At 44.7% G+C, this 14,413-nt stretch overlaps 2 protein-coding genes across 2 annotated transcripts in view; one reads left to right on the forward strand and one right to left on the reverse strand.

Annotated features, from left to right (window-relative positions):
• The window catches only part of anapc2 (anaphase promoting complex subunit 2), a 19,544-nt gene extending 16,691 nt beyond the window's left edge, over positions 1–2,853 (forward strand). The window contains exons 12-13 of the mRNA XM_062959454.1: positions 660–895; positions 2,409–2,853. Of these exons, the coding sequence (XP_062815524.1) occupies positions 660–895; positions 2,409–2,621 (449 nt within the window). The 3' untranslated portion in view covers positions 2,622–2,853. The remainder of the gene's footprint in view (positions 1–659; positions 896–2,408) is intronic.
• Positions 2,854–4,457: 1,604 nt separating this feature from the next.
• Positions 4,458–12,614, reverse strand: alad (aminolevulinate dehydratase). The gene is made up of 11 exons (XM_003230177.4): positions 12,508–12,614; positions 12,057–12,107; positions 10,403–10,499; positions 10,170–10,305; positions 9,995–10,078; positions 9,790–9,878; positions 8,391–8,446; positions 6,822–6,909; positions 6,649–6,735; positions 6,439–6,568; positions 4,458–4,859 (listed from the first exon to the last, which is right to left on the reverse strand). The coding sequence occupies exons 1-11, from the start codon at positions 12,612–12,614 to the stop codon at positions 4,792–4,794; spliced, it is 993 nt and encodes a 330-aa protein (XP_003230225.1). The 3' UTR covers positions 4,458–4,791.
• Between the last annotated feature and the right edge of the window lie 1,799 nt (positions 12,615–14,413).

Consider the following 14,413-nt stretch of genomic DNA (forward strand, 5'->3'; position numbering starts at 1 on the left):
TTTTCAGATGATGCGCGCAGATCCCAGCAGGGTGGCCTTTTGCAGCTGGCAGATCGTAATTTTGTCAATATTATTGTTTCCAAATGCCGGCTGAGATCTTTTGGCATGGCACCCAGTGTGCCCATCACCACCGGGACCACCTGCACTGGTTTCTGCCAGAGTCTTTGCAGTTCAATCTTGAGGTTCTGAGAGCGGCTGAGTTTTTCCTGTTGTTTTTCATCAATCCGACTGTCACCTGGGATGGCAACATCAATGATCCAAACCTTTTTCTTTTCCACAACTGTGATGTCTGGTGTGTTGTGTTCCAGAACTTTGTCAGTCTGGATTCGGAAGTCCCACAGTATCTTTGCGTGCTCATTTTCCAATACTTTTGCAGGTTTGTGATCCCACTGCTTCTTTCCTGCTGGCAGGTGGTACTTGAGGCATAAGTTCCAATGAATCATTTGGGCCACATGGTTGTGCCTCTGTAGTCTGTCTGTGCAATTTTCTTACAGCAGCTGAGGATATGATCAATGGTTTCGTTGGCTTCCTTGCACAGTCTGCATTTTGGGTCGTCAGTTGAATTTTCGATCTTGGCCTTAATTGCATTTGTTCTGATGGTTTGCTCCTGGGTTATTGTTGTTTTTATTATTATTATTATATTCTGCTGTGTCCCCCAGAGGTCTGGACCCTGGAGGAGCTGAGCGAGGTGCTGAAGGTGCCAGAAACCCCCCTGCGGCGCAAGATGACCCTGTGGGTGCAGCAGGGGGTGCTGCGGGAGGAGCCCCCCGGCACCTTCACGGTCATCGAGGAGCAGCAGAAGGACCGGGCCGAGAAGGTGGTCCTGATTGACAGCGACGAGGAGGGGGACTCCGCCACCGCCTCCCAGGCCGACCAGAAGGAAGAGGAGCTGCAGGTGAGCCTCTGACTGGCTGTGTGTGTGTGCGAATGGGTGTCCCACGGGCTGGGGGGGGGGGGGGGCTGATGGCACAGTGTGTTAAAGCGCTGAGCTGCTGAACTTGCGGACCAAAAGGTGCCAGGTTCAAATCCTGGGAGCAGAATGAGCGCCCCCTGTTAGCTCCAGCTCCTGCCAACCTAGCAGTTCAAAAACATGCCAATGTGAGTAGATCAATAGGTACTGCTCCGGCGGGAAGGTAACATTGGCGCTCCATGCAGTCATGCCAGTGGCCACATGACCTTGGATGTGTCTACGGATGTGTCTCTTTGGCTTAGAAATGGAGATGAGTTAATAGACATGCTATTAACAGCAGCTAGATTACTAATTGCAAAATATTGGAAAGGAGAAATGTAAATACAGTAGAGTCTCGCTTATCCAACGTAAATGGACCGGCAGAACATTGGATAAGCGAATATGTTGGATAATAAAGAGAGATTAAGGAAAAGCCTATTAAACATCAAATTAGGTTATGATTTTACAATTTAAGCACCAAAACATCATGTTATACAACAAATTTGAAAAAAAAGTAGTTCAGTACGCAGTAATGCTATGTAGTAATTACTGTATTTATGAATTTAGCACCAAAATATCATGATGTATTGAAAACATTGACTATAAAAATGCGTTGGATAATCCAGAATGTTGGATAAGCGAGTGTTGGATAAGTGAGACTCTACTGTACAAATTAATGAATGGTATAAAGAAGTTTGGCGAATGGCACTGAATGACAAGCTAACATCAAATTTAAAAGTAAAGAAGGGATTGTGGGGGGAAAAATGATTTTGAAAGTACAGTAGAGTCTCACTTATCCAACATAAACGGGCCGGCAGAACGTTGGATAAGCGAATATGTTGGATAATAAGGAGGAATTAAGGAAAAGCCTATTAAACATCAAATTAGGTTATGCTTTTACAAATGAAGCACCAAAACATCATGTTATACCACAAATTTGACAGAAAAAGTAATTCAATACACAGTAATGCTATGTAGAAATTACTGTATTTACGAACTTGGCACCAAAATATCACGATGTATTGAAAACATTGACTACAAAAAAGCATTGGATAATCCAGAATGTTGGATAAGCGAGTGTTGGATAAGTGAGACTCTACTGTATTTGGAGAAAATTTCTAGAAAAATTATTGGAAAAAGAAGATGGGAATTTACCTCCAAATGAAGAATTGAACTTTTGGTGGGACTTCAGAAGAGATGGCTCTGGGGAAGGGGAGCACAGGGGTGAATGTCAATAAAAGAGGGGGAAATGTATAGAATATGGTTATATAATTGTAACTTTTTCTCAAATAATAATAATAAAAATATTTTAAAAAAAAGAAATGGAGATAAGCACCAACCCCCAGAGTCGGTCACGACTGGACTTAACGTCAGGGGAAACCTTTACCTTTTACTATGTACATAGGCATCTGCGTTTCTGCTAAGACCATCTCCCTCCCTTGTGTTTTCTTTGTGGCAGGTATTCTGGGCCTACATCCAGGCCATGCTGACCAACCTAGAGAGCCTCTCGCTGGAGCGCATCCACAGCATGCTCAAGCTCTTTGTGATGACGGGACCCATGGTGACCGAGCCCGACCTCCAGGAGCTGCAGGGCTTCCTCCAGAAGAAGGTCCGGGACCAGCAGCTCACCTACACGGGGGGCGTCTATCGCCTGCCCAAGAGCGGCACCTGAGTAAGAACCCCCTTTGGAGACCCTCTTGGTGGGAGAGGAAGGGTCAGTGGCGTGCCCACGGTGTATTCCTGCAGCCCAGTGGGCTTAGCAGCTCTGGGGACCCCTCAGGTATGGGAGGCAACTGAGCAGGGGGAAGGACTGGGGTGTCAACATTTGGGACTTATTGCACAAAGCATTTGCTTCTTTTCTTGTCTTTGTTTACAATACAATGCCTTGCATTTTGTCACCTGAATCGCAGTGGAGCCTATATTATTAATATCTTCCCCACGTTTTCCTCCAGTGAAAGAAACTACCTGTATATACTCGAGTATAAGCCGACCCGAATATAAGCCGAGGCACCTAATTTTACCACAAAAAAAACATTGATTCAAGTATAAGCTGAGAGTGGTAAATTTCAGAAATAAAAATAAATGGGCCCGGGCTGTGGCGCAGGCTGTTGAGCAACCAGCTGCAGCTAGTGCAACAAATCACTCTGACCAAGAGGTCATGAGTTCGAGGCCAGCTCGGAGCCCCGTGTTTGTCTTTGTCTTTGTTCTATGTTAAGGCATTGAATGTTTGCCTTACATGTGTAATGTGATCCGCCGTGAGTCCCCTTCGGGGTGAGAAGGGCAGATTATAAATACTGTAAATAAATAAAATAAATACTCGAGTATAAGCCGACCCGAATATAAGCCGAGGCACCTAATTTTGCCACAAAAAAACTGGGAAAACATTTATTCAAGTATAAGCTGAGAGTGGTAAATTTCAGAAATAAAAATAGATATCAATAAAATTACACTAATTGAGGCATCAGAAGGTTAAATGTTTTTGAATATTTACATCAAGCTCAAATTTAAGATAAGACTGTCCAACTCTGATTGAATCATTATTCTCATCTTCAATGTAAATGTGCTTATGTATCCTTTTAATAATAATAGAGTAAAATAATACATGTAATAATAATAATAATAATAAATACAGGAAAATGATAATAGAGTAAATAGAGTAAAATAAATGCTGTGGTGCAGGCTGGTGAGCAGCCAGCTGCAACAAATTTATTTATTTATTTACAGCATTTATATTCCGCCCTTCTTTCTCACCCCGAAGGGGACTCAGGGCGGATCACATTACACATATAGGCACACATTCAATACCTTTAACATAGAACAAAGACAAGACAAACATAGGCTCCGAGCGGGCCTCGAACTCATGACCTCCTGGTCAGAGTGATTCGTTGCAGCTGGTTGCAGCTGGCTTGCTCTCCCGCCTGCACCACAGCCCGGGCCCTCTGACCCAGAGGTCATGAGTTCGAGGCCAGCTCAGAGCCTGCGTTTGTCTCTGTCTTTGTTCTATGTTAAGGCATTGAATGTTTGCCTTACATGTGTAATGTGATCCGCCCTGAGTCCCCTTCGGGGTGAGAAGAACGGAATAGAAATACTGTAAATAAATAAATAATAATAATAATAATAATAAGATCAGAGTGAAATAATAAATGTATTAATAATAATAAAAATAGAGTAAAATAAATGTAATAGTAGCAACAATAGAGAAAAATAATAAATGTAATAATACCGATAATAGTAGAGAAAAATAATAAATGTACCATATATTCTCGAGTATAAGCCAAGGGGGGCTTTTTCAGTCTTAAAAAAAGGGCTGAAAAACTAGGCTTATACTCGAGTATATACAGTAATTTCTTCATTTCTTCCATTGGGACGGCCTGGTACCTAATGGGAGGTGGTCCTGACCCAGTTTAGTCCATTAAAAGGGCATCCATGACACTTGTGGCAGCTGCCATTCTCCTTTTCGCCTTCAAACAGATACCAAACATACACCGATTAAAAAAAATAATCAGGGTTTTTTTTCCTCCCCTCTGGGGTCTTTTTATTTATTTCCCTCCAAATATGAAAATAGTTTCATTCTTCCAGCATAAAAATAGAGCAAGGGGAAGCACATTCAATGTTTACCTATCTCTTTTCGGAGGTATAGTGGGCACTATGGCACTGTCAGAAAGAGAGCAAGTGTATGAGTGAGATCAAGGAGCATCCCTTGAAGAGGTGCCCCTTTGTGGCAGCAATGCCTAGGGAGACAGGTCGGCTCTGGGCCTGCAAAAGGCAGGGCCTTGGAAGAGGGGTGTCTCTGTGACTCCCATCTCTTGCTGTTCTTGGGCGAAGAACGGACGCATCGTGGCTCAGGCTCGGTCCTCCTTCATCCATTGCAGCAGTTGTGGCACGAAGTACGTGATGAGAACGTCGGCCCCTGAGGGAGGGAGAGAGGGCAGTCTTTTATTGCCACAAACAAACCAAGAACGTGTTGTTGAAGGCTTTCATGGCCGGGATCACAGTGTTGTTGTATGTTTTCCGGGCTGTACGGCCAAGTTCCAGAAGTATTCTCTCTGACATGAATCAACCAAGGGCAGCTAACGACTCTTAACAAAAGATGCCCCAGGCAGGAACATGAAGCTAATGCTAATCAAGGTGATTAACTACAACATTCACACTGGCCTCCAACTGACAAGAGTTCTTCTCTCACCCTGGACTTTCCACAGATATACGAGGGCTATCCACAAAGTAGGTTACATTTTGGATTTTAAAAAGGACAAAGTATAGGAGAAATCATTTACCATATGCAGCTGAAATACACATTCCAATACTACAATCTCACATAATCCCCATTGAAATCTAGGCACGTCTCATATAGATAAATGAGTTTGAAAAGTACTGCTCCAGTAAATTCCCCGCTTATGTCCTCAGCTCTTCCCCCGTCTCCCTTCCTGCAGCGTAGCCAAAACGCCGCGCTGCCAGCCACGCCCCCATTGTTGGAAACGGAGGAGAGAGGCGGCAAATTTACTGGGGCAGACCTTTTCAAACTCATTTATCTATATGAGATGTGTCTAGATTTCAGTGGGGATTACGTGAAATTTCGTATTGGAATGTGTCTTTCAGCTGCATATGGTAAATGATTTCTCCTATACTTTGTCCTTTCTAAAATCCAAAACATAACCTACTTTGTGGATAGCCCTCGTATATAAACCTTCCTTGCTTAGTTTCTCCATATCTCACAACCTCTGCCGTAGATGTGGGCAAAACATCAGGAGAGAATGCTTCCGGAACATGGCCATACAGCCCGGAAAACATACAACAACACTGAACCAAGAACGGGCACTTCCCCCTTGATGCTGAGCTCCTCCAGCTTAGAATCATAGAATAGTAGAGTTGGAAGAGACCTCGTGGGCCATCCAGTCCAACCCCATTCTGCCAAGAAGCAGGAAATCGCGTTCAAAACACACCCGACAGATGGCCATCCAGCCTCTGCTTAAAAGCCTCCAAAGAAGGAGCCTCCACCACAGTCCAGGGCAGAAAGTTCCACTGCTGAACAGCCCTCACAGTGATGTTCAGGTGGAATCTCCTTTCCTGTAGTTTGAAGCCATTGTTCCCTTGCGTCCTAATCTGCAGGGCAGCAGAAAACAATCTTGCTCCCTCCTCCCTATGACTTCCCCTCATCTATATATATAAAAGGGTAATGGAATCACGGCACCGGACGAAACAACTAAACTAAACGCCCCACAACCTCGAAAATTGACAGCACAACCTCTCATCCACGCCTCTACGTTCATACAACAAAAAGAAAAGAAAAAGTAAGTCCTAGCCACAGCAACGTGTGGCCGGGCACAGCTAGTATATTTATACATGGCTATCATGTCTCCTCTCAGCCTTCTCTTCTGCAGGCTAAACATGCCCAGATCTTACAGCTTCTGTTAAGACCCCTTTGTGCCACTCTGCCTCCCTTGAGATGCCATCCCCATAGAACTTCCCCCGCCAGAGTCCACAGGGCTCACCTGCTCGCCTGAATCCGGCCAAGGCCTCCATCACCACGGCCTTCAGGTCAAAGGCCCCGGCCTGCGCCCCGTGCCACAGCATGGCAAACTCCCCAGAGACGTGGTAGATGGCCAGCGGGTGGTTGGGGTGCTGGGGAAATACATGACCAGAGATCATCCAGAGGCCTCTGCCCACCTAGGATGCTCTCCACCCACTCCCCAGAGGCTTACTCTGTCCTTGACCTCCCGCACCAGGTCCAGGTAGGGCATGCCAGGCTTGACCATCAGCAGGTCGGCTCCCTCCTTCACATCCCGGTCCTGAAAGGAGGAACGGTAAGAGAAAATCCCTTCTCATTGCCCAGCTCCCCTCCCCACCCACGCCAGCCCCATAGCGCTCTGCTCACCACTGCCCGCAGAGCCAGCCCACGGGATCCTGGGGGGAGCTGGTAACACCGCCGGTCTCCAAAAGCAGGCTTGGACAGGGCTGCGTCCCTACAGAGCAAGGGAGGAGAGGAAAATAAAGGAACCCTTGCTCCTATGCTCCCCACCAAGAAAATACCAAATTTCCCGCTCAGGGAGGAGGGGTGGAAAGAGTCTTTTGTTGCCATCCAGCCCTTTGTCTGGAATGGGGGACAGCTGATGGGAAGGAAGGGACGTAACCGTCGGGGACTGGGGTGTCCGGTTTGCTCCTTGGGAGTCACGGGTCACCCTCCCTTCCCCCCAAAGCACCTCAGAAGCCCCAAAGTGACACCTCACCCAAAGTAATAATAATAATAATAATAATAATTTTTGCCAACTGCAAAAGGCCACCTTGCTGGGATCTGCGCGCATCATCCGAAAATACATCACACAGTCCCAGACACTTGGGAAGTGTTCGACTTGTGATTTTGTGATATGAAATCCAGCATATCTATCTTGTTTGCTGTGTCATAATAATAATAATAATAATAATAATAATAATAATAATAATAATAGGGTGCCGTGCCAAAAGATCTCAGCCAGCATTTGGGAACAATAGACATTGACAAAATCACGATCTGCCAACTGCAAAAGGCCACCCAACTGGGATCTGCGCGCATCATCCGAAAATACATCACACAGTTCTAGACACTTGGGAAGTGTTCGACTTGTGATTTTGTGATACGAAATCCAGCATATCTATCTTGTTTGCTGTGTCATAATAAAATAATAATTTTGTTATTATTGGCCGTCTGCAAGGACATTGTCCAGGGGACATTGCCTGGATGTTTTGATGTTTTACCATCCTTGTGGGAGGCTTCTCTCATGTCCCCGCATGGAGCTGGAGCTGATAGAGGGAGCTCATCCGCACTTTCCCCGGGTGGGATTCGAACCTGGCAGCCTTCAGGTCAGCATCCCAACCGTCAAGTCACGAGGTTTTTATCCCCTAGGCCACCGGAGGCTCCAAATAATAATAATAATAATAATAATAATAATAATAATAATAATTGGATGCTGTGCCAAAAGATCTCAGCCGGCATTTGGGAACAATAGACATTGACAAAATTACGATCTGTCAACTGCAAAAGGCCACCCGACTGGGATCTGCGCGTATCATCCAAAAATAAATGACACAGTCCTTGGGAAGTGTTCGACTTGTGATTTTGTGATACAAAATCCAGCATATCTATCTTGTTTGCTGTGTCATACAATAATAATGATAATGATAATGATAATACCTCACACAGTCCTAGACACTTGGGAAGTGTTCGACTTGTGATTTTGTGATACGAAATCCAGCATATCTATCTTGTTTGCTATGTCATACAACAACAACAATAATAATAATACTTTATTCTTATATCCCACCCCATCTCCCCAAGGGGACTCGGGGCGGCTTACAAAGGGACCATGCCCAAACAATATAAAAATACAACAGTAAAAACAGATCCAAACACAGCAATAAATACATCAAAAAAGCATACAACTACAACAATTTAAAAACAATTAAGTACCGGAAAGGGCCGTAGAAGCAGGAGGCAAACTTGGCGCTGTAGCTCATGACTGAGACCTGTGGAGGCAAAAGGAAAGTGAGGGGTGCCAGTCTCCCCATAAAGACCCCTTAGGCCTGCAGCCCCCCCTTAAGAAGCCAGTCATCTTGAGGGAGGGAGGGAAGTAAGTAAGTAAGTAAGTAAGTAACTTTATTTTTCTACCATCTCCCCACAGGGACTCGGGCCGGCTAACACGGGACAACGGCCCGAAAACAGTAAACAAGTACAACAATTTAAACATATTACAATGAATAAAACACGGTAAAATCACATTATGCAAACAATACATTACATTAGGCATAAAAGCCCATTAAAACATAAAAGTAGGTAAAAGTAAAATAAAATACAATGAACCACCACGATGGTGGAGGGCGATAGTGTGGAGTGGCCAAATTGAACTAAAGTGCCGTAGTAAAGTTATAAAGTGCTTCGGGGCAGAGGACAAAGTGCAACTATTTCTTGACCATTGGGTGGGAATAGACGTTATTATAAGAACCGAGAATGATGCAGAAACATATTTTATTTATTTATTTATTTGCTACATTTATATGCTGCCCTTCTCACCCCGAAGGGGACTCAGAGCGGCTTACAAATTAAATTTACATATAATATTATATTATTAGCATAGTACAATACTGGTAATAAATTACTATACTGTACTGTATCAATACAGTAGAGTCTCACTTATCCAAGCCTCGCTTATCCAAGCCTCTGGATAATCCAAGCCATTTTTGTAGTCAATGTTTTCAATATATCATATTTTGGTGCTAAATTTGTAAATACAGTAATTACAACATAACATTACTGCGTATTGAACTACTTTTTCTGTCAAATTTGTTGTATAACATGATGTTTTGGTGCTTAATTTGTAAAATCATAACCTAATTTGATGTTTAATAGGCTTTTCCTTAATCCCTCCTTATTATCCAAGATATTCGCTTATCCAAGCTTCTGCCGGCCCGTTTAGCTTGGATAAGTGAGACTCTACTGTATATGGTAATATTATTAGTAATATTACATGTAAAATATAATATATAATTAATATTATATTGTATTATTAGTATTATATCATATTACAATATAATATTATGAATATTATATGTATATACAATATGTTATAATTATGTTACTGTAAATTATATTGTGTATACATATACATACACACACATACATATTTACAGTAGAGTCTCACTTATCCAACACTTGCTTATCCCTCGTCCCCGCCAACCGAGCCTGCGATGAACAAAGCCCCGGATGAACAAAGAGATAGTGCAGGTTCATAGGGGGAGACACGGTCACGAAGGTAGGCAGGAATAAATGCTTTTCGTGGTGGAGACAGCTCCCAAGATCCGTCAGCACCCACCTTGTTGCCCAGGTCGTTGGAGATTAAGGCCTCCTTGATGGCCCGGATGCGCCCGTCCATCATGTCCGAAGGAGCCACGATGTGACACCCTGGAGGGAGAGGAAGAAGTGGGAAGGAAACAGCAGCCCTAACGTCATGGGTGCAAGGATTAATCCCAAAAAGACTGGGAAGAGATGTCGGAGCCACTACCTGCTTCGCTCCTCACCTGCCTTGGCGTAGGCCAGGGCCACCTCCGCCAACCTGTGGCAACTGGCCTCGTTCTGGAGGGAGCCATCAGTCCGCAGGATCCCTGGGGAGGCAACGAGAGCCAGGTTAGACCCCCAAGTACCCCACTATCCCCTTGCTTCCCTACCTGTGGCCCTTGGCCTCTATGTCCCTACCGCAGTGGCCGTGGGAGGTGTAGGGGCACAGGCAGACGTCGCAGGCAATGAGCAGCTCCGGGAACAAGGAGCGGACCCTTCGTACGGCCTGGATCACGGGGGTCTCCTCGCCGTCGGCCGCAGAGCCGCACTCGTCCTGCGATGCGGGACAGAGAGATGCGGGACAGGTCACTCTCAGATATACAGCCGGGCCAGGGATGCCAAGCAGAATCCCACCCCTTGCTCTGTCCCACCTTGATGGCTTTGCTGGGGACCCCAAACATCAGGATGCACTTCAGCCCGTCGGCAACCAAGGGGCGCAGCAGCTCCTCCAGACGGTTGACCCCGTGCCTTTGGGGAGGGTGAGGAAAGGAAGTGAGGGGTTCACCCACTGCACCCCAAGGCCATCCAGCCCAACCCTTGGCCTGTTTTCATATTGAACCAGAAGGAGAAGAAGGGGGCCATCACAACCCCGACGCCAAGCAAGATTGGCCTATCGCTCAGCCCCAAGGTCCAACAACCGGGCCTTTTATCTGCCTGGGGTGGTGGTAGGGAGAGGATCCCTTATCTCCAGGACCCAGCAAAGCAGCCCCACCTCCCTTGGCCAACTCCAGAGGCAAACATTCCTGCTCACTGGTTACCTCCTGCCCTATGGACCCAGGTCCATTTATTTATTTGCTACATTTATATCCCGCTCTTCTTTCTCATCCCGAAGGGGACTCAGAGCGGCTTACAAATCAAATGAACATACAATATATTATTAGCATAGCACAATATAAGCATTAAATTACTATAGTGTACTATAGCATTATATGGTAATATTATTAATAATATTACATTGAATATATAATATACTAGCTGTGCCCGGCCACGCGTTGCTGTGGCGTTGTCTGGTGGTGTTGGTGAGAAATTGTTGAGGTAGTGGTGGTATTGAATGTCTGTTGTATGGTTGTCTTTATGTTTAGTATGCATTTGGTTGTTTGTGTACTGTGAAAGTGGTGAGGATAGAGGATACTGTTTATGTTGGATTAGTGAGACTCTACTGTATATTTGTAATCTTATATTATCTGCCTAGAACTGCCCCTTCTACACAGCTGTATAAAATGCACACTGAAGTGAAATATCTGGCAGTGTGGACTCAAGATAATCCAGTTCAAAGCAGATAATATAAGATTATAAATGGGTTATATAGCTGTGTGGAAGGGCCTTGAGTCTACACTGCCATATAATCCAATTAAAATCAGATAATCTGTATCTTATTGGCAGTGTGGAAGAGGCCTGAGGCCTAACTGTGCCTGTCCCCTGGGCTGAGTAGGTTGCTAGGAGACCAAGTGGGTGGAGCTTAGCCCTCTAACTGGCAGCAATTGGATAAAAACAATTATTCCTCTCCCTCTAATTAGGACTTTATTTTTCTTTTCTTTTTGTTGTATCAACCTAGAGGCGTGGATGATGGGTTGTGTTGTCAAATTTCGAGGTTGGGGGGCCTGTAGTTTTGTTGTTTTGTCCGCTGCCCTGATGCCATCACTCTTTTATATATATAGATAATTAATATTACTATATTGTATTATTAGGTAAAGGTAAAGGTTTTCCCCTGACGTTAAGTCCAGTCGTGAATGTTGCCCGTAGACACCTCCAAGGTCATGTGGCCGGCATGACTGCATGGAGCGTTGTTACCTTCCCACCGGAGCGGTACCTATTGATCTACTCACATTGGCATGTTTTCGAACTGCTAGGTTGGCAGGATTATTAGTATTATAATATTGTATTCCATTACAATATTATTATCAATATTATATGTATATACAATATATTACATATTTATAAATTATTATAAATTATATATATATATATGTGTGTGTGTGTGTGTGTGTGTTTATAAAATTTGCATATATGGTAGTGTCCACTCACCGAGCCTGGCCAGGGAGGCTGGCAATGGGCTCCACTGCATCTGGGTTGTCCCTGAAAGAGTGAAAGTGGGAGAAAGGCTATCAGAGAGGTACTTACCCCCTAGAATCAAAACATTTAGAGGACAGCTAAAAGGTCGGGGAGGCAAGAAGTCAAGGAACGGAGAGCCCTTTGTATCGCAGGGTTAATGCGACTGGATTAAACCCTTATGCTGGCAGGACTGTTGATTGACAGCTTGGCAGTTTGAATCGAAGAGCAGGTGAGCTCCCTCTGTCAGCTCCAACTCCCCGTGCGGGAACATGAGAGAAGCCTCCCATAAGGATGATAAACCACCTCCCACCAATATGGTAAAACATCAAACATCCTAGCAATGCCCCCTGGGCAACGTCCTTGCAGACGGCCAATTCTCTCACGCCAGAAGTGACTTGCAATTTTTTCAAGCCTTGCGACTCACGTGACAAAGACCGGGTAGATGAGCTGGGAGGCCTGGAAGGCGGAGGCGGAGGCCTGCCAGGAGCGGAGCACCGGGTGGAAGTAGCCGCTCTGCAGGAGGGACTCCATGGCCGCTTCTGGTCCCAAGAGACTCGCCCTGGAAGAAGAAGAAGAGGAAAGAACAGGAGAATGGCATCCTGCCCTTTGGTGGCTGTCGTGGGCCTTCAAGGTGTTGTGGCACCCCTCATCTGGGGTTGTGAAAGTGGGGCCCAAGCCTCTGCCAATGGGGGCTTATTGTGGCCAAGGGAGGATCCGAACCCTGACCACCAGTCTTATGAAAGGTAAATAAAGCAGGGCTGCTGGCTCTGCCCCTTCTATACTCGCAATGGGTTAGAGAGCCCCCTCCCCTCCAAGGCCTTGCCTTGCACAGGAAAGCAAGTGCTGCACTGACTTGCAGAGGGATCAGGCAGGGAAAGGCCTTCCCCAGCTGCCTTTCCCAGCAGTCCCTGCAGAACCACTCCCTCCTGAGGCCCATACCTTCCCCTTAAAGGGCCAGGAGCATGGTTGGCCCACTGCTGCCATCTCCTGGAAAAGGACCATGGGTTAGCTGCAGAGCTCAGATGCTTCCCTGTTACATTACCCTCTAAGCCAGTGATGGGCAAGCTTTTGCGCTTGGTGTGTCAAAATTCACCAAAAAACCTAGCATGATTTCGCAATATGTATAGTTTAAATAACAAAAATGTATAATTGTAATATATAACTGTAGTCAATTGTCGGGTTCTCTTCGCTCAGTTGTGCTGTGGGTCAGTCTTCCACCGGAAAAAGCACCAAGACACACGCTGGTAGATTCCAACAGATTTCAATGTACCGAATACCAGAACCTTCTCTTTGGCCCATTTATATAGGGGCTCTCGCATACCAGAGGGTCATTGAGGTTTTATGGCTGGCATCTGTTCTTTGTCAGCCGACCAGAGATGTCAAAGATTGGAGATCATGACATCAATAAATCAAAAACTATTTACTACCATTATTTCCATGTACAACAATCTATGGTACCTCTTGCAGGTTCCACGCTCTCTATTCTAGTTTCAATGTAGTCATGAATAATAATGTAATAGTAATATGATAATATACTACAATAATAATAGAATAATAGAAATATTATATATATATACACACACACACACACACACTAGCTGTGCCCGGCCACGCGTTGCTGTGGCAAAGTGGTGGTGGTATTGGTTAAAAATTGTTGTGTAATTTTATTTGACGTTTTTTGTATTTTTTAATTAATTTTATTGTAAGTTATCTTTTTATTATATTTTATTATTTTCTTGTATTATTTTAGTTATTTTGTTATAGTATTTTATTGTATTAATTTTTTAGTGTTTTTAATTATTTTTTATTGGGTTGCTAGGAGACCAAGTTGGAGGAGCTTAGCCTTCTAACTGACAGCAATTGGATAAAAGCAATTATTCCTCTCCCTCTAATTAGGACTTTATTTTTCTTTTCCTTTTGTTGTATCAACCTAGAGCCGTGATGGGTTGTGTTGTCAAATTTCGAGATTGGGGGGCCCGTAGTTTTCTTGTTTTGTCTGGTGCTGTGATTCCATCACTCTTTTATATATATATATTATATGCATATGTAATGTGCATAATTCCCATGGAGTAAACAACAAAACCACTGGACCAAATCACACCAAATTTGGCCACAAAAGACATTCGTCATCCAATCAATCTGCATGCGGCAACGTTTCAGCAAAAATGGCTAGGCGTGTCAATGCTGACACATGTGTCATAGGTTGGCCATCACTGCAGGTCCTGGCAAGGAAATCCCTCCTGCGTTGTGGTTCTTAAGGCCATCTGCTCATTTCTCTGGTTTGGGGTAGAAAAAATTATCCCCTCTCCCATTGAAAGCACAGAAACCAG

This window comes from Anolis carolinensis, unplaced genomic scaffold (assembly GCF_035594765.1).
Source record: "Anolis carolinensis isolate JA03-04 unplaced genomic scaffold, rAnoCar3.1.pri scaffold_7, whole genome shotgun sequence".
Classification (NCBI taxonomy): Eukaryota; Metazoa; Chordata; class Lepidosauria; order Squamata; family Dactyloidae; genus Anolis; species Anolis carolinensis.